General features: G+C 47.4%; 1 protein-coding gene across 1 annotated transcript in view; it reads right to left on the bottom strand.

Moving 5' to 3' along the window:
• Positions 1-20,425, bottom strand: part of COL4A5 (collagen, type IV, alpha 5) — a gene marked incomplete at its 5' end in the record, with an annotated part of 118,859 nt that overhangs the window by 18,232 nt on the left and 80,202 nt on the right. Inside the window, 6 exon segments of the mRNA XM_015415427.1 lie at positions 130-259; positions 2,959-3,030; positions 3,167-3,239; positions 5,825-5,958; positions 17,003-17,188; positions 19,753-19,803. Coding sequence (XP_015270913.1) covers positions 130-259; positions 2,959-3,030; positions 3,167-3,239; positions 5,825-5,958; positions 17,003-17,188; positions 19,753-19,803 — 646 coding nt within the window.

The raw sequence follows: 20,425 nt of genomic DNA, 5'->3' as shown, positions 1-20,425 counted from the left end.
AACTCTTTGCAATTGTGCAGAGGGGTTTCACTGGCAATAGTATCGGTGATGGGGGGCTTTATATGACCCTTTTAGATGTGCAGTCGACTGCGGATTTTCTTTTTAAAAAATATTTCAGCAAAGAACATACCTGTCAGTCCTGGTGGGCCCGGGAGCCCAGGGAGACCTTTGAGTCCCGGCTGCCCTGGGAGACCCGGTGGACCCTGGTCGCCTTTTATTACGATCGTTTCACCAGCTGGGCCGGGTATTCCCGGAGGGCCTAGGACAAAACAAAGGCCGCTTTAAGAGTCAGAGAACAGTAAATGGGACAGTTTGCCCAGCTGGCCGTCCATTTCTATGGTTTCTTAAAGGAGGCTGCAGAAAACAGGATCATACCGGAACAAATAACCTGCCCAACAATATCTCGGCGATCGGAAATGGATTCAGTAATCCTCCTGCTGGATCCACCCCTAATTCCAACAGTGAGCAGCTTGTCTTTGGAGGAGCATAAGGAGGGGTGGATTGACCATGTATTTATTTTTTAAATTCACAGTTTATTAATGTTTATAGTGAACAATGATACAAAATATTAATTTCCCAACTGTCTACTACATTATTCACCCCCTTTATTAATAGAAAGTATTCTCCGGCTCATCCACTGACTCCTATTATATCGAAATGCTAAACGAGGATTACTCTCTATTCTTACTATTATCTTATGCTACCCGTTACATTTGATTCCATTTAGCTTCCTAGATTCTTCTTCCTTATTCGTATTAATCACAGTACCTATTTTAACATAACATTCGTTGTTCTTCAGTTAACTATTTGCTGTTAAATACTCCCAATTTATTCTTAAAAACAGACAAACAAACAAGTTCACCTAGAAAAGAAAACCAAATGGGTTGCCTCTCATACCTGGGGCCAAAAGCGCGGCGGAGAGGAGCTCAGCCTTTCCTCCTCCTGTAAGAGGACTTACGGGGGAGCAGTCCCCCCTCCCTCCTCATCACGCCCACTGCTTAAAGTTGAAACACCTTAATAGCTTTCCGACCCCTTGGGTGGATTGGCCATTAAGGCCAGTGGGAGAAAGTCTGGGGGGCTGCCTCCCCCCCAAGAGAGGAGTGGCCCTCATCCCATTTGGGCTGGCCCTCGCACCTGCTGAGGCAAGCGAGTCAGAGGCCCTCGCAGCTGCTGCTGTGATCGAGCTCGCTGCCCCAGCCCCATTTTTCTGGACCACGACTCTGGACCAGAGTGCCCGCAAACAATTTTTGCCTACTTTCAAAATACCGGAATTCAGCTGAGAGCGGGGCTATTTTGGGGCAGGAACGCACAGGAATGGAGTTCCGGCTGGCTCCTGGCTTGGCCACGCGCAGCAGGAACTCATTAGCATAATAGGCCACACCCAATAGCAGAAACACATTAGGATTGGCTACATTAGGGGTGTGTGGCCTAACATGCAAAGGAGTTCCTGCTACAAAAAAAGGCCCTGGGTTTTGACAACAAGGTAAACAGAATAAGAAGGGAAAGGTGGATGTGGCTGGATGACCACACTTCTGGTAACATGGGGGTGCGGCCTAATGTGCTAATGAGCTGTGCTGTCAGGGGTGTGGCCTAATATGCTAATGAGTTCCTGCTGGGCTTTTTCTACAAAAAGAGCCCTGGCTGAGAGGAATGTATGTACTTTATTTACATCCCGCCTTTCACCCCAGTGGGGGCCTCAACGTGGCCGACATCATTTTCCTCTCCTCTCTATTATCCTCACACGAACCCTGCGAGGGAGGTTAGGCTGAAAGGGTGTGACTGGCCCAAGGTTGCCCCGCGTGCTTCTATGGCACAAGCGGGGATTCGAACCTGAGTTTCCCCAGATCCTAGTTTGACGCTTAAACCACTACATCGCCCTGGAATAGGGTGAACTAGCAAGAGTTTGTGCATATAGAGATTTACCCATGACCAGTGTTCCCTCTAAGCTGAGTGTGAGCTAGCTCACAGTTTTTTAGCCTCCAGCTCACACGTTTTTGTCTTAGCTCAGGAAGGAGGGCTCCAGAGCAAACGGATTTATGCAGCAGCCAAATCACTTGCTCACAACTTTAATACCAGCAGCTCACAAAGTAGAATTTTTGCTCACAGGACTCCACAGCTTAGAGGGGGCATTGCCCATGACACGCTTTATTTGACTTTATCTGACTTAACACCTCATGCATCCTCTTAAATTCATCTCCTGAATTGTTAATACGTAGACTATCAAGTAATTATTCCCGGATCTGCAATGGATCTTGGAATCCTGCTTGGTGTCAGAGAGATACAAGGAAGATTGCTGGCCTTTGTAGTTCTCATTGGAGGGACACCACTAGTTTTGTTCTTTTTCCTTGGTCAGAGGACCTGACATCCAACAGACCAACATGTATCTACTTACTCACCAGAGAGGCAGATGAGAAAAGGCCTTTAAAATCATGGTCTGGAACATCTCTTCCCACCCTCCCTCTTTTCTTTTTAATTTTGTCGCTTTCAGCCTGAGGAAGAGTTCCGGGTTATTTGAAACACAATGTTTCATGTCGCTGTAAAAAGGTAAAGGTTCCCTTGCTCGAAAGCCAGTCGAATCCGACTCTAGGGTTGCAGTGCTCTTCTCTGTTTCAAAGCCGAAGAGCCCGCGCTGTCCGAAGACGTTCCCGTGGTCATGTGGCCGGCATGACTAAACACCAAGGCGCACGGAACGCTGTTACCTTCCCACTGAAGTGGTCCCTATTTATCTACTTGCAATTTCTTGCTTTCGAACTGCTACGTTGGCAGGAGCTGGAACTAGAGACGGGAACTCACTCCGTTATGCGGCACACTAGGGTCTCGAACTGCTGAACTACCGACCTTCCACAGCCTGCAGTTCAGCGTCTTAACCACTTGAGCCACCGCTGTAGCTGGTCCTTAAAAACGCACTGGGTGGTTTGTGGTTTGTTTTTGACGAGTGACACAAAACATGGTTCTTACCTGGAGATCCGGGAGCTCCAGGATCCCCTGAGAGGCCAGCCGGGCCTAGAGGTCCAGAGGGGCCCTTCATACCTGAAAGACCAAACCCTTGGGGTTAATGATGCACACTGGAAAAACAGCCTCTGTGCCCTGACATGCCAGGCTCAGTGACTGGGCAGCCTTTTTTGCTTGCTGGAAAGGTGGTTCTGCAAAGTTGTCTTTTAAATACCTGGTAATCCCGGGACTCCCGGAACGCCGAGATCGCCTTTCATTCCGTTCAGACCTGGATGGCCGGGCTCACCCTAAGACAACACAACAGGAGTAGTTGCTTTTATCATCAAACGGTGCTGGGGAGGGGGAATAACTGGGCTGGACACAAACGAATGCTCAGGCCCAGGGGTAATTTCCTGCAGGAGCGCACAGGAGCAGAGCTCCGGCAGCAAAGAGGCCAGGGGGCGGGCAAATGCAACAAGCCCCGCCCCCTGCTCCCAGCAGCCCTCAGTCATTGCAAGAAACCGCCACGTAAGTTGCAAAGCCCCCCCGCCCCCCGGTCCAAAACAGTCCAGTGGCACCTTTAAGGCCAAGTTTTATTCAGGCACAAGCTCTCCCTCCTCTGCAAGGACAGATCTGCACGTTCCCCAACCCCCCAATAGCTAGCAATCCAAAACAGTCCAGTGGAGCCTGAGCGGTGGGTGTTCCCTTCTGACACACTTCCGGTGATGTCAGGGGGTGTGGCATATGCAAATGAGTTATGCTAGTGAGCTATGCTAATGAGCTCCTGCACCTCTTTTCCTACCAAATGAGCCCTGCTCAGGCCTCACAGAGAACGGATGGAAGTGGTCAGAATGACATTGCCGGGTCCAGAAACGGACATCCGGGTTCATTGGGTGAGCCTCGCCCAATCCCGTGCTCTGAGCCTAACCGACTCCGTGGGGCAACGCCCAAATCAGACGGTCCTTATGCTGAGACAGCCCACGGTCCCCCTCTTGGCTCAGTGCGTCCTCTCTCCTATCTGGCCGTGGTTCTCCAGGGTCTCAGACAGGGAAGGGGCTTCCTCGGTGCCTGCCACCCGAGATCCTTTCGCTAGAGAGGCCAAGGACTCACTCACTCTGGGACGTTCTGCATGCAAAGCGGGTGCCCTGGCCCTGTTCTGTGGATGAAGGACAGAACGTAAATATGAAAACCAGTATCGACGAGTTTCCAAGTTATCCCTGACCAATGTTCCCTCTAAGCTGTGGAGTCTTGTGAGCAAAAATTCTGCTTTGTGAGCTACTGGCATTAAAGTTGTGAGCAATAGATTTGGCTAGTGCATAGATTAGTCTGCTCTGGAGCCCTCCTTCCTGAGCTAAGACAAAAAAATGTGTGAGCCAGAGGCTAAAAAACAGTGAGCTAGCTCACACCAACTCAGCTTAGAGGGAACACTGTCCCTGACTCTCTAAAAAAGGGGACAAAACCCTGGAAATACCACGCGTGTGGATCAGAAGCAATGGAAACGGCTCCTGCCGTCTGGAAATCCAGGCCACACTAAAAGCACAAGGAACCCCAGCAGGCGTGCAAGGAGAGGGGCCATGGTAGAGCATCTGCGTGGCACGCGGAAGGTCCCGGGTTCAATCCCCAGCGTCTCCAGTTAAAAGATCTGAGAGTAGGTGACATGAATGATCTCTGCCCGAGACCCTGGAAAGACACTGCAAGTCTCAGTAGGTAATGCTGATCTTGACGGACCGGTGGTCTGATTCAGGAGAAGCCAGCTTCATGTGTTCAGAGTGACGTTTTCAGAACTCCACCTGAGAGGCACGCTCAGTATCTTCAGCAACATCCCAAAGGTTCCCCCGGCTGTCCCTTTCAGATTGTCCAATGCAGCCAGCCCCTCACCATCCAGAGGAATGGCTTCGGCTGACCCTACTGGAAGCGCCTTAAACGAAACTTATCACCTTGTGTAAACTTTTAGCGAGTGCTCGAAAACTTATTCCCTGTAATGGTTCGAACAAGAGGTACTGCCCAAAGTCATAGTCGGTGTGCTCAGAACTCTCGCCGCGGACGTTTGCGACGTCCCCCTTCAGTTCTACTCAATTCAGGGCTCACCCCCCACATCCTCCTCTCACTTGGTTTGCACATTCTCTGACTTCCAGCAGTTGGTTAACTGGTTAATGGGCTGAGAAGCCAGGAGAGCATTTGTTCCCACCCCACCACCCCCATACACACCCTCTTCTGGCCTCTTCCTCATTGCTCCACCCTTCCCCAGTGTCCCGGACATTTCTTTCAGCAACATCCAAGCCCCACCTGAGGAATCATGGGAAATGCCATCGTCGAATCTTAGGGGTCTGAGCTGCTGGGGAAGGAGGGGAAGGCCAAGAGAGAGAGAGTCTCCCACTTGCCTGTAGGGCCTGCCCAACCTCCACGTGGTTGCCTAGAGATGTCCCAGAATTACAAATGATCTCCAAATAGCAGAAATCGGTTCTACTGGGGGAAATGGCTGCTTCAAGTGGTCGGATCTATGGCATTGTTCCTCCTTCCCCAAACCCTGCCCCCCCCACCCTCAAAACCTCTAGGAATTTCCCAACCTGGAGTTGGCATCCCTACTTGCCGGGTGAATGACTTTCCGGCTGGCCAGCAGCTGCTACGGACTGCGGCAAGAAGGGAAACTTGGGGGAAAGCTAAGCTGTTCACTGGTTGCGGTGTGTGTAGCTCTGCTTTCCCTGAACCAAATTTGGAACTGAGCTCAGGGGATGAGCTTATCGCTTAATCAGGACTAGGACTTCACGGTCTGTCCTCGCATTTTAAAAGAGAAGCCAATTTCTGTAAGTCTCACTTTTCATATTCAGTTATTTTGTTCTCAAAACCAATCACTGCTTTAGGAGCAATTTTTTTTTTACAACTGCATACTCACCGGGCGCCCAGGTAGTCCTTGATCTCCTTTTAAGCCAACCGGTCCAGGCTGACCTGGTATCCCTGGGTTGCCCTTTTCTCCTTTCACTTGTCCAGTTCCTGGGGGTCCTCGGGGACCTTCTGGACCAGGCAGACCTTGATGTGGCAGAACAGAAGTTTGGCGGTCAGTGTGCCCTTCGTCCCCTTTGACAGCCCCTTTTCTACCAGAAAGGACCCAAGGCCTATGGGGACTTCTGCTGAAGGGTCAAGATGCTTTGACTTCCTTGGGGCTCATGGTGGAGCCCCATCAGCTTCATGCTGATGGTGGAACTGGTTTGAAATCAGGTGAGTTAGTGAGCCCTTCCACGGCGACAGACCACCCCGTTCTGTCATCCAGAAGAAGTGAGGCCCATTTTGAATGACTAGCTTCACCCCCTATAATTATGCAGGTTCAGCCTGTTGGGCTGGTGCGTACTCCATCCCCAACTGGTAGCAGCTGTGGACCAAAAGAGTTGGTGGTGCCAAGGTCCAGCCAGTCAACTCCACGCTGGGCTCCTTTAAGGTCTCCTAGGCCACTGCCCAGCAGTGTGGGGGCAGAAGGCTCTTAGCCCACCCAGCAGCCCAGGAGTGGAGGAAGAATCAGCGTATGCTTGAGGGGGGGGCACTCCTGGCTTCTTGCCGGGGGGAGCAGGAAGTGCAAGGGAGCATGTGTGCCTAGTGAGGCTGCCTTTAAAGAGGGTGGGGGCACGCTGGGGAGGATGCAGCACCTAAAGGAGGTGGACTGAGGTCACTTTCCAACCCCCTCCCCTTTTGCACTGAGGCCTGGGGGGGGATAGAGACCTCACTGGGGAGTTGGACCTGTCTGAGGAGGAAAGGTCAATGGACTCTCCCTCTCAGCATCCACTTTTACTTTCATAACGGAAGACTCTGTGTGTTTTCTTATAACCATGCTGCTAATGTACGTTTTATTCTGCTGGTCCGTGACCATAATAAATGATTGGTTGATTGATTGATTGATAGATTGGTTCTCATAAGGCACTTCAAATTAAGCGATGCAAATTTCTGGTCCCGCAGGTTGCAGAAGGGGGAAGGCATCTAGACTGAATCCTGATCAACAGAGACCCATCGAACAGAACAGCAGATCGTCTTGCTGATTGTGTCCGGCTTTCTCGGAGCAATGGCTGAGGACCCATTTCACTCATATTGGATACCATCCACCAGCCCCCCCCCCCTGATATTAATGGGAGTTGGATGGTACTACAGGAAAAGTTAAATGACAACGTTAACAGCAAAGAGAGCCGGTCAAGGAAGGGTGCATATCCCCTTGGGCTTGACTTCTGCATCTATACACTTTCATTGGTAGGCAGATTACACAGAGGGGGCTCTCAACGGATCGGGCCCTATTATTCATTGGTCACACTGGGAGGCACATCCTCACCATCAGACGGTCCCAAACACAGGCTAATGAGTCTCATTCTGTATCACAGAAAAAGTAGCCAGAAGCACGTTATACGCTGGAACTGCTGGATAACATGGCTCAGAATGCAAGACAGCACGCGGTAGATTTAAGGTACGAAACTAACATCTTGGGAGTCTGTTGGGATATCTTATCTTTGGAAATGCTACCAAATGAACAATATTTTTATTCATTCACCTTTAGCCCAAAATTTAAAGGTGTAACACTAAGAATGCAATATTGATCAGCAAAGGGGAAAAAAAAATCCTTATTCACAGTAGGGTGTTTGGGAAATAAGTACAGGCACACTGTGTTGAAACAGACCCCTAAGGCCAGTTACCCCTTTTGATATAGAGGGCTTCAGTGGTTGCGGAAAGAAAATCTGGGCGTGGCATAGAGCTGGCGTTGAACGGAGCTCTCAAACTGGATCTAGCTTGCTTGGACCCAGCATCCATTAAAAGCTGCCTGCCCCCAGTTTCAAGCAGCCACTGATGAGGCCATCAAGAGGGAAGGACAGGAAGCAGAACCCCCTCGCAGGGCTGGTGCCAGGGCCCTGGGCTCTCAGATACACCCACTGCCCAGGGCCACCGGGAATACAGCTGCAGGCAGCACTGAACACGGGCAGTGGGGGAGCTCACAAGCCGGCAGGGAAAGAACACAGACTGATGGGAGGCATGTGGGGAAGGGAAGGAGGGAATATGTGGGCGTAGTGGGTAGAAGAGGGGTGGGTGGAACCTGGAACCAGCCCTGCCCCCTCCCCAAGGAACATTTTGAATTAAATTGACAGACAACTGCCTTTTGCTTCCAGAAAACCATTTTAGAGGGCCAGTTTCTGACTAAAAAGTGAAATGAAAATATAACACATTTGGAAAAACCCCAACCATTCCTCTTCTGTGTAGTTTCGCAGGGTTGGCTGCTCTCCCTCTAAGCAACAGTGGATGAGAGTTTAAAACGACAACAACAGCTTTGTTTTTATAAACCGGCGCAAAGTAGCAAAGCAAACTGTCCAAGCGAAGAATCTAACCTGGAGGACCTGGATGGGGTCAGAGTTCACCAAAGCCCACAGATCGATGTTAGGGGGATATCAGAGACCACACAGTGCAAAACAAGATTACTGGTTAGAAGGAGACCAGATGAGATATCGACACACTAAACAATGAAACCCATTTCACCAGCACATTTTGCATTTACAGCATTGCAAACAGGCATGCAAAATAATTTTTAAAACTCACTCCCGCGGCACATTAGCATGCATTTATGCAGCATAAAATATATATCTATATATATATACACAACTGGCTCTGGTGACTAGGCCTGATCCAACCAGTGTAAGGCAGGCAATTAAACCTAAAACTTGGTACAAGTTTTGAATTTCTTGTTTCACCCTGAGGTTTACTACCCGTCCATTCAACATAGACACAAGCTAAGATAACACAAAGATGCAACCATTTCACTGACGATTCTGTAGGAAAGGCGGCCTGCTTATAACAAGCAGCTTCTGAGTTTGGGCTGCTTCTGTGGTCAGGGGCAGCTTTGTCTCTGGAGAGGGGCCACCACAAAGCTCTTGCCCGACCTTTGGCAGAGGAACAGATTTTGGAATTGGAGAGGCAACGCAGGTGGGGATCCTGTGGATCTGTTCTGCTAAAGGGAACCCTTTCCTCCCAGTACATCTTACGTCAGGGAAAGCTGAAAGTGCCACCATGAGTGGAACAGATCCACAGGATCCAGCCCGTTATGAACATTCCACATATAATAAAGGCACTCTGGAAAAAAGTTAAAACCACAAAAGGCTGCTGTGTGCCTTTTTAACAGAAATGTAATGATTAAGATGTTCCCTAAGTAATTTTGAAATACATTTTTCTCATGCCAGGCTGGTATACGCTTAGGTGGGATGGGGTAAATACATAATGTATTTTCATGTCAGTGAAATGATGCAAAAATACACATATCCAACGCAGCATTCAAGTTATACTGTCTGGGTGTCTAAAACAGGCACCTGTTAAAACCTCTCTCCATCCTTTGCAAATAATACTATATTAATATGACTACTACAATGTAGGTTCTGCTATGATTTACACGGTGGAATAATCCTACAGCTTTCTAGGAACATCTGTACTGAAAACAGACGTGACATTTTAGCATTGGCAGGCTAAGTGTGAAACTAGTCCACAATGCCCTATTAAAGCATTTTAGCCTCAAATGAGCCCACTTTTAAAAAAAAGGGTTAAAGGCTAAACTGGGTTGTAGAACCCACAACTATTAATTACGAATCAAGATTATTTCTTTAGTTGCAGTTTGGATTTGTTTCTTAAAAGTCATCATAGCAAAACATACTTCATTTTAATACATGGGTATGCCAAGTCATGCCTATTCAAGGGAAAGACAGTAGGATCAATATAATTCGGTTTGGCTAACACTGCACAATAACAGAGACAACAGTGACAGTCTCTGAAATCAGAAGAGATATTAATACAACAAGAAAAGCTCTCTTTGTTTTATCAGAACTGAGCCTACCTTTGCAAAGGGAACAAATAAACAGTTCCACTACATCATATTTGTGTGACGGGAATTAGCACCAACTTTTACAAAGGGCCAGAGATCAACAGAAATCCAAACCAGTCACTCATTCAGTAGCAACAGTTTGGACACCACCCTGCAATGCATCCAGGAAAGTCTGTCAGTGTTTAGGAAGTAGTAAACTTTTTGCAAGTTACTTTGCGTGAGTCTTATCTGAGCGGCAATTTTTTAGTATCCTACTTCGTTGCGAGATCCTCTTAAGGATCAGTAATGGATTAGAAGCAGAGAGAAGGAGTAATGGAACAGTTTTGATTTTGTGGTTTGCGAGCGGAGATCTGTGCGATCTCACCTCAACGACCCTCCCACGATCCTCCACATGGTTTTTGGAGGTTTGGGCATCTTGTGGTGGGGCATGTCAGCCGCGGCGGCAGCAGGCACACTGGCGCCAATCAATTACAACAGTCAAAGCAACAGGCCAGATGGACTTTTGCAGCCTTGGAAACACCAATAGTGGCCCTCCAAAGCTCGACAGGCAGAGCTGGCCACCAATAAGAGAGCTCCCATTCTGCTCTATGGGAGCAGAATGATATATTTACACCCCCACCTCACACACAGCCATTGTTTTCTGTCAGCAGTTGGCACACTGTGTGTTAGTTAGAGGCAGAGACAGAGAGGAAAGGGAACTGGAAGTCATTCCTCCTGTGAACGGTGGGGTTGGGGGTGTTTGGTGCTTACTCAGGGTTTCTGAGGCACCTGTCCTTCTATTCATGTTGAGCAGAGAGGCCTTGTTTCATTGGGTCCTCAGCTAAGGACCCCCCCTCCCCACTGGGCTTTGTGACTACTAGCTGGGATTGTGTGAGGTGGAGTGGACAGAACCTGGTACCCTTGGGTTTACCACAGAACTGGGTGATCCGAAGAGGGCTGGGAGATATCTAGAGTGGCACTGGCAGAAAACTCTACGTGAACGTGTGCTATAGAGCTCCTTGGAAGACCTATGAGATGTTGGTGACAAAGAAATTGTACTTCTCTGCTACCATGGCCTCAGTTGGTTCACAGCCAACTGTTATTTGCTTAACTGAAGCTCAAATACTTTGGCCACCAAATGAGAAGGGAGCACTCACTGGAGAAGACCCTGATGCTGGGAAAGATTGAAGGTCAAAGAAGACGGGGACGGCAAAGGATGAGATGGTTGGACAGTGTCATCGATGCCACGAACATGAAATTGAGCCAACTTCAGAGGACAGCAGAAGACAGGAGGGCCTGGCGTGACCTGGTCCATGGGGTCGCGAAGAGTCGGACTCGACTGTGCGACTGAACAACAACAACAACTTGCTTAAGGTATTTCGGCACTTGCCTTCAACCCTCAGGAACGGATTAGTTTTGACACTTTTCAAAAGATTCATTTGCTGATAAAGTCTCTCAAGTACATTCTAATTTAGATTTCCATTGTAATACATCTCAGGCAGAAGAAATGTCCACTGGACATCTGGCCCACGGGTGGATCTCTTCAACAAGTTCTTGAGATCTGTGAAAGCTCCCACTTGTACTCTGGATCCTTGTCCACTCCTATTGCTGAAATCATGCAATGATTGTGTGAATGAGTTCCTGAGGTTCATCGTAATCAGTGACTCAAGGTGCCCTTCATCGGTGACTCAAAGAGGCAGTTATCCATCCTTTAAAAAAAAAAAATCACTAGAAAAGAATGATATGGCCAATTATCACAAGTCCTCTCATTTGCCCTTTCTGGGCAAGACGATTGAGGAAGCAGTTCCAGAACAACTCCAGGTTTTCCCGGATGACTCATCTGCTATCGCCTCTTTTCAGTCTGGTTTTAGCCCAGGCTATGGCACAGAGACTGCACTGAAGGCTTGAGATTCGAGTTCAGCAGCACCTTAGAAACCAACAAGATTCCCAGCCGAAGGGAGCTTTGACTCTCTCTCTCTCTCGAGAGCTCATACCCTGGGAATCTTGTTGGTCTCTGAGGTACGACTGGACTCGGATCTTACTACTGGAACCTAGCAGAGTGTGTGCCTGTTGCACTCATTCTGCAGCCACTCCATTGGTTAACCAATCATTTAGCAGGTTCAATTAAAGGTACTGTTATTATCTAGAAAGCCCTTCATGACTTTAGAACCATATATCTCCCAGACTGTTTCTCCTACTATGCTTTGCTGTGACAGCTTTGCTAACCTGAGCAAAGCCTTCTGAAAGTGCTTCCCTGCAGTTGGGTAATATTGGCCCCGGTCACATGGCAAAGTTGCCGTGGGAGAGGCATGGAAGGTGGGCGGATTATCCGGGCGCGATCACACCCCAACATCTGGGAAGTGGAGCACACCCGTGGCTTACCCCCGACAATGCGCATTTAAAAACAAGTACCTCCAAGGTACTGGTAAACGTTTGCCACGGGTTGACTCCAGACGCCCGTGGTGTGATCCCGCCAGCGCGCGGCATTCCCCTCCAGTCCCTCGTTCACTCGCTGGCGCCGAGGGAAGGACCCGTGGTGTGCCGCCGCCCCGTCTGATCACGTAATCGTGGATCAAACTGCGCCGGGGCAATTAGCCACGCCTCCCCCCCACGATATCCGGCCCGTGTGACCGGGGCCATTGACAGCTGCCCGTATGCATGCATGCTCCATAGTGACTCCCACCTTCTGGAATGGACCGCCTGAGGATGTCAGAAGAGATCCCCTGCTCCTATCATTCCACTGGTTGTTTGAAGCCGAAAAGGTCAGAAGAGCATTTTTATAAAGGGAATAAGGTTATAGTCTGTTCCACTGTTTATTGTACGTATTATTTTGGTCTTAACCAATGCTCCCTCTAAGCTGTGGAGTCTTGTGAGCAAAAATTCTGCGTTGTGAGCTACTGGCATTAAAGTTGTGAGCAAGCGCTTTGGCTCCTGCATAAATTAGTTTGCTCTGGAGCCCTCCTTCCTGAGCGGAGACAAAAATGTGTGAGCCGGAGGCTAAAAAACTGTGAGCTAGCTCACACTAACTCGGCTTACAGGGAACACTGGCCTTAACACTGGCCTTAACACATTGTCTGCTACTTTTGTAACTCCATTCTCTACATCATTTATGGCACGTCATGTTCACCTTATATTCTAATATGCACATTATTTTCTAATTTTGTAATCCTAGTCCTGCTGTGTGGTTTACTGGATGTCTTATGCTGTTTGACTGCACCATTTTATAATTTGTAATCTGTACTGAGTCTCTGTGAGGCGGGCAGGCTGCCAATAAAGTTGTTGTTGTTCAGTCGCAGCAGCTCAATGGTACTTTCCTCCAACAAAGGATATTTCTTTGACATTTCCTTTAACAGAGAGCTTAAGTTTTTCACCTTTTTGCCGACCTCTCAGTTGCAGTGGGATAAAACAGAGCCATCGTTGCAATGAGAAGAGAAAAAGGAGCACGGATTTCCTTTTTTGGGTAAACAACATCGCTTGGCCTTGTAAGCTAAAATCAGGCTCACATCTTGTGTTTCTTTAAGAATTCTTGTTTTGTTGTTTGCGGACACTGCAAGACACCCGCAGACTTTCGAGGATGGGTCAGAGCCGCAATTCTGTCTATTGTACGGCAACGATGCACGCTGGACGACTTGGCATACCCATTCTGAAGACTGAGACATTTGCTTTCATAAAACCCAGTATACATTTAAAAGGCATGCAACGTTATTACTGCGGAGTTAAGGAGCTAACCTTCGGGACCTGGATCGAAAGTTCACCAAGGCCATCGTTAAGGGGGGAGAGGGCAGGGGGGAAACATCAATATAGTTAGATATGTCAACAGACTACACATTTTCAAGGCGACCCATCTAAAAAAAAAAATTCTGTGTATCGTGTGTATAGACCAAACTATTACATCTCAGAATTTGCTAAGGTCTCAAATTTTGCATTTTTGGATGAATGAGGTCCCAAATCAAAGCAAGTCCATATTACGATCCAGAAAGGAAAGCTGAATGAATCCATCAAGTGCAAGAAATCAACAAGCATCTGTTACTCCCTTATTGTCCAGAGAAACATCCACTTTTGTTGATAGAGCTGCATGTTACGTGCTAAAAGTGATCCTTTTAAAGGATTTCCCTCCTTTACTTTGTACAGCTGTTAAGGCTAGAACAACTCCCTCTCCCCAAATAAAACAACATCAGTGTGTGAAGAGCCCTTTCTCCTCACACGGGTTTCCTCTTGAAAATGCCCCTCTTCCGAACTCAAGCAGCTTTATTTTAATATATTTATTAGCCCCCTTTCTTCGTTACGGAGCTCTAGGTGGCTTATAAAACCAAAATTTAAAAGCACAACCCAGGTCTGCTAGTAAGCATAACCAAATGAAGTCCTAAATAAAACCATCTTCAACTGCCTACTTACTAACGATCAAAAGTGGGGGGGAGGGTCAGCAAGAATATTATATGCAAAATATTGGAAACAAATGGAAGCATCAAAGAAGCAAGAATATGTGAATAAACTGTTGGAGACGGCTGAAAACGACAAACTGTCATCGGTGATGAGAGGGACAACAGACCCAACATTTCAAAAGACGTGGAAAAAACTGTATGACTGGTATAATATAACTGCATAGTTTAAAGTAATGAAATTTTTAGTATTATTAATCTCTTTGAGTTTAATAGAAACTATGGTAAAAAGATAAGAGTATACAGAAACTTAAGCAAACCCATAGAAAGTGATTTAAGAAAATTTTTATTAAATATGGTAATAGAGTAATAAGAAAATATACTGATCTCTTTGTATGTCTTATGTATGTAAGTGGTTGTTTGTTTATAGTTGTATGCAGGGCTATTTTTGGGCAGGAACGCACAGGAACGGAGTTCCGGCTGGCTCCAGAGTTGGCCATTCCCAGCAGGAGCTCATTAGCATAACAGGCCACACCCAACAGCAGAAACTCATTAGAATTGGCTACATTAGGGGTGTGTGACCTAACATGCAAAGGAGTTCCTGCTACAAAAAAAGCCCTGGGTTTTGACAACAAACAAGGTAAACAGAATAAGAAGCAAAAGGTGGGTGTGGCTGGATAACCACACTTCTGGTAACACGGAGGTGTGGCCTAATATGCTAATGCACTGTACTATCAGGGGTTTGGCCTATTATGCTAATGAGTTCCTGCTGGGCTTTTTCTACAAAAAAAGCCCTGGTTGTTTGTATGTATGTATGTATGTATGTATGTATATATGTATGTATGTATGTGTATAATAAGAAAAATAATAAAAGTGTAACTATGGGTACTTTAAAAAAAAGTGGGTGGGAGGGCCAGGCACACCTCCCTGGGAAAGTTGTTTCATAGTTGTGGGGCTGCCACTGAAAAGGCCCTGTCTTCTGTACCCACAAAATGAGCTTCTTTGACTGACAGGACAGTCAGAAGGGCACCTCCCCGTGATCTTCATTCCTGGGCAGGAACATGTGGGAGAAGATGGTCCTTCAGAAACCCCGGTCCCAAGGCGTGTAGGGCTTTAAAGTGGATCAGTAGCCGCTGTAATCACTATAATACCAGAGTCACACTTTAGCCTCCCATTGGGGGAAAAAAATTCCCGTATTTTCTTTCCACCATGGAGAATTAAAGCACTCCAGGGTTTGTGGGCAAGTAGCGTGAAAGAAGCCCTGACATGGATGGCCCAGACTAGCCTGATCTTGTTAGATCTCGGAAGCTAAGCAGAGTCAGCCCTAGTCAGTACTTGGAAGGGAGACCACCAAGGAATACCAGGGTCAAGATGCAGAGGCAGGCAGTGGCAGACCGCCTCTGAACGTCTCTTGCCTTGAAAATCCCATGGGGTCTCCGTAAGTCAGCTGTGACTTGACTCCCCCCCCCCAAAAAAAAGCATAAAGGGAAAAGGTGAAAAGCTCCCTTATAGGCTGGGTGTCGCCTTTAAAATCCAGCATCAGCAGCTGTACAGTGTCACTTAAGAGGATCACAGAAACACACAGAACATGACTCATTAACATCATGGCAGTATGTTGCAGAGGGACCGTGTAAGAAGTCTCTGTTTAAGAAGATCAAAATGCTAAACGGTTGGCTATCAGCAATAGTTTGGCTTACCCACACTGGGACATGCACCACTGAATGAGATGTGTTCTTCACACTGGACGGTACGCATGCCACACACAGACAAAGACGATGGGCCCAAAAACCTCTGAGCAGTGCCTGATGGTTTTGTGCTTGACCTCCTACCAGCCATCCCAGTTTTGCACACCATATAAGCTGCAAACATCACATTAACGTGCACATCTGAGCTTATTTTGCATAATGCATGATGCTCATTTTGCATAATTAAAGGGGATGGACTAGCAGTTTCCGCAGAAGACCAGTCCGCTAAACCCTGCAAGTCCTGACTTCCTCTTTGTTACGAGGCTCTTTTCAGATGAGGACTATAAAGGGCAAGAAATTCACCAAATTCTTTACAGAAGTACACACAGAGACCACTTCGAGGAGGCCAATATAGGGGCCATAAAGCATTATGCTAGGTTGTGGTACAACTGCCCCAATCTATCAATTTCAGTGTGTGGCTTAAGGGCTGGAAAAGTTGCATTAACAGGTTTTCTGGTTAGGTCTAGGAACACCAATACACAGATTACGTTTTATCTCTGCCATCTGCTCGGCAGTGTTTGCCCATCGCGGAAGTTATCACTTCCGGAATTAGTACACACAAGACAGAAAAGATGACGCAGGATGGAATGGGATGGAGGTGCACTGAATCTGTTGGGAGCTGTGAAATGGAACGGAGGCAAGGATGCACACACAACAGGAAGATGCACGGCGCCATTCTCCAATCTGATCATGCTGTGTGACCGGCATGAATTTGATCTCCGCGGGGTCCTGAGGATGGTGCTTATTATTACGGTTGGTGTGTAGGATGGATCCGTTTTATCACATGAGGCCATGATGCGGGCATTCTTGGCAGATGGGGATTAAAGTTCGATTGGGTGCTCGGCTGGATGAGTGCCGTGATAACATGCTGAGGGCATCTCAAGTTGGCAAGAGGCAAGGGGCTTTGCTGGCAGGTTATCAGTGGGTACGGTTTTGCTTTCTCTCTCTCTCTCTCCACAATGGTACTTCCGACTAATCGTAATAAAGTGGGGGGTGCTCAGAAGACAGCAGGATAATACCTTGCAAAGTTAACCAAGCAGTATTGAGCACCAATTCAGTATAACCTGCAACAGACTAATAACCTGCCAGCAAAATCAAGTTATTAGCAAAGGCTCGATGTCATTCTCTTTTGCCCTCACCTGGCCTTCCTGGTATGCCTGGCTGCCCACGGCTTCCTTTGAGACCTTCTGTAGTTGGCCCGGGCAGTCCTGGAGGCCCCGGAGGACCTTGAAGGCCAGGAAATCCCTGGACACCCATCTCTCCCTTCAGACCAGGGGTTCCTGGGGGCCCTGAGGGTCCAGGGAAGCCCACATCACCCTTTTGACCTGTTAAAAAAAGAGAGAGAGATTGACTGATGTCGTAGTGTCCCAACTTCAATCTTGAGTACATCACAGAAAGAAACAACTTTACGGGACTAAAAGCCTTTTAGAATATACCGAAAATTATTTTGCAAGTTGTTCAACTCTCTGCTAAGAACATGCAGGAACATAAGAAGAGCCCTGATGGAGCAGTCCAGCAGGTCCAGTATCCTGTCTCACACAGTGGCCAAACAGTCCCTCTGGAGGGCCAACAACATCTTTCCCAGATGTAACCTCCTGGCATCAGTATGCTGAGGTTGGTTTACTCCCTGTGAACATGGAGATTCCCTTTAGTCACCATGGATAGTAGCCATGGATAGGCCTATCCTCCATGGATCTAACTGCCTGTCCCTGTGGCCATCGCTACAGCCTCTAGCAGCGAATTCCACATTTTAATAACTTACTCAGTCAAGAAATATCTCCTTTTGTCTGTCCTGAATCTATTGCTAATCAGCTTCATTGGATGCCCCCAAGTTCTAGTGCTTTGGAAGAGGGAGAAAAAGTTATTTTTGCCAACTCTCTTCACCATGTGCATAATTCTATAATCCTCTATCATGTCCCCCACCCCCATAGTTGTCTCTTTTCTAAACTGGAAAGTCCCAAAATCTTCAGCCTTCTGCCTGCAATACCAGAAAAGGCTGTTTGGGGCTGGGGAATGCAGGAGGGATGTTCTTGGAAATTCAGCAGGGGTTCTTCAATGAGAAGATCAGGAACTGTGATTTAACTGGGGGGGAAACAACCCTGCTCAACATGACTCATAGTTTAAGACTACTGCAGGAAGGCACTGGGATTGTTCTAGGACAGTGATGGTGAACCTTTTAGAGACCGAGTGCCCAAACTGCGACCCAAAACCCACTTATTTAACGCAAAGTGCCAATATGGCAATTAAACATGAATACTGAGGTTTTACTTTAGAAAAAACAACTCATACATTAATTTAAGATGATACAAACAAAGTAAGGAAAGTAATCCCAAATGCTTTCATTTACTTAAAATTATTTGGCAGAGAATTCGACACTTTAATGATGGTCTGGGCCTGGCTGGGGCGATGGCACGCGTGCCCACAGAGAGGGCTCTGAGTGCCACCTCTGGCACCCGTGCCATAGGTTCGCCACCACTGTTCTAAGATGTGCACCGGTAATAGCAATACTGTATAGATCCAGGCAAACATTCCACATTAACTGACTGTGCTCTCTCAAACATGCTACAGAATGTTCTGTGATGCATGTAAGCCTGGGAGGGAAAAATGGTTTCTCTCTAATTGTTTCCTATCTCTTGTGGGCTCCTGCCCTTTTCTTCCTTGGAAGGAACCACCCCCAATTCCTCCCTAGTTTTTTTCTTCTAGGACTTTAAGAACATAAGAGACGCCAATGTTGGATCAGGCCAAAGGCCCAAACCGTCCAACACTCTGTGTCACACAGTGGCCAGAAATACCAGTGCCATCAGGAGGTCCACCAGTGGGGCCAGGACATTAGAAGCCCTCCCACTGTTGACCCCCCCCCAAGCACCAAGAAGACAGAGCATCACTTGCCCCAGAGCTTTACACACCTGATAGGGGCATTGTGGCAGACAAAGCCAACATTGGGGGGGGGGGGGGGCTTTCCTGCCGTTTCTTGCCAGAACTTTAAAAAATGTTACCACAGCGGCCCAGGAAATGTTGCAATTACGGGAGTAATGGATGCATTTACAATTGCAACGAATAGTGTTATTGGAATAAAAACATCTGCTGAGAAGGTGCTACCTTCTCTGCTTATGCAATTTGTAACAAGTGCCTAAATGAAAGTTTTTGATTTGATTTTATTATCGGAATACGTTTTTCAAAATATTGCTATCTGGAACAGCTGATGAACCTGCATTTTCCAGAAGATTTGCTATGTGCTGACAAAACAAAAAGGCATTTTATCACTGATACAGCTCAGAAAATTCGTATACCAGTAAACTCACCAGAGGAACACTGCTCTCAGGTAAATTTAGTCTGTTTAACCCTTCCAAATGGGCTAGACCAAGTTATTCTGAGACAGAAACTCTAAATGGTGCCCAAATAATTAACACAGGGCACCGTCTCCTGGGGGGATCACCTGTGTAAGACCCACTGGAACAAACCAGAGTGGTCCAAGAGAACTGCTTCCAGTAAAGCTCACGCTGAAGACGTTTCTGTCTGTTTTGCATCTGACTCCAAATGCTTCATAACAACGCTCCATACCCCACCGCCTCACCTTACCTCAGGGCAAAGGTGGTTTAATTCTTGAAGAATGGGGCGTAAGGAGGCACAGGTCCATACCTGGCCCACATTCGGTCTCCTTTCAAAGTGTTGGCTGCCGTGCCCTGGTCAGGTGCTTGGATTTGACGCAGCTCATACCTCATTGCCCTTCCATAAACGTAAAACCATTTCAGTTGTACTTAAGGCCATGTTACTATACAATGGCAACTCACTCCAAGACACCTCATGCTAAGGTAAATGTTAGCTTCATCCCTATCACTTCCTTACTGATCTGTTAATGCTTCCAACAATAAAGAGAAATAAACTTTGCCTGATAATCCCGGTAGTCCCGGCGGTCCGGGTCGCCCAAAACCTGGCTGGCCTGAAAAACACAATGGACACAGGAAAATAAGAACAACAAAGAATCTTGCAGCACTTTGAAGACCAACAAATGTATCACGGCAGAAGCGTTCAAGAGCCCCAATTCATCAAAAGCATACAGTATGTCATTCTTTGAGAGCTGCGTATACACACATACACTTGTACACACGTACAAACGTAAGTGGCGGTGGTGGTGGGGGAGATTAGAAATTACAGCCAGGAGGTGCAGTATTCTCAGGACCCACAAGTTAATTATAGTAGGTTCCCCTTGCTCGAAAGCCAGTCGAATCCGACTCTAGGGATGCAGTGCTCATCTCCGTTTCCAAGCCAAAGAGCCAGCACTGTCCAAAGACGTTTCCATGGCTATGTGGCCGGCATGACTAGACGCTTAGGTGCATGGAACGCTGTTACCTTCCCACCGAAGCGGTACCTATTTATCTACTTGCAATTTCTTGCTTTCGAACTGCTAGGTTGGCAGGAGCTGGGACAAGAGACAGGAGCTCAGTCCGTCACACGGCACTCGGGTCTAGAACTGCTGAACTACTGACCTTCTGGTCTGCAGTTCAGCGTCTTAACCACTCGAGCCACCGCAGCCCCAGATTATTATACATTATATAATATAT

Source organism: Gekko japonicus, unplaced genomic scaffold (assembly GCF_001447785.1).
Source record: "Gekko japonicus isolate JY-2015 unplaced genomic scaffold, Gekko_japonicus_V1.1 scaffold1282, whole genome shotgun sequence".
NCBI classification, from domain to species: Eukaryota; Metazoa; Chordata; class Lepidosauria; order Squamata; family Gekkonidae; genus Gekko; species Gekko japonicus.
This window is presented reverse-complemented; position numbering and strand designations above follow the sequence as displayed.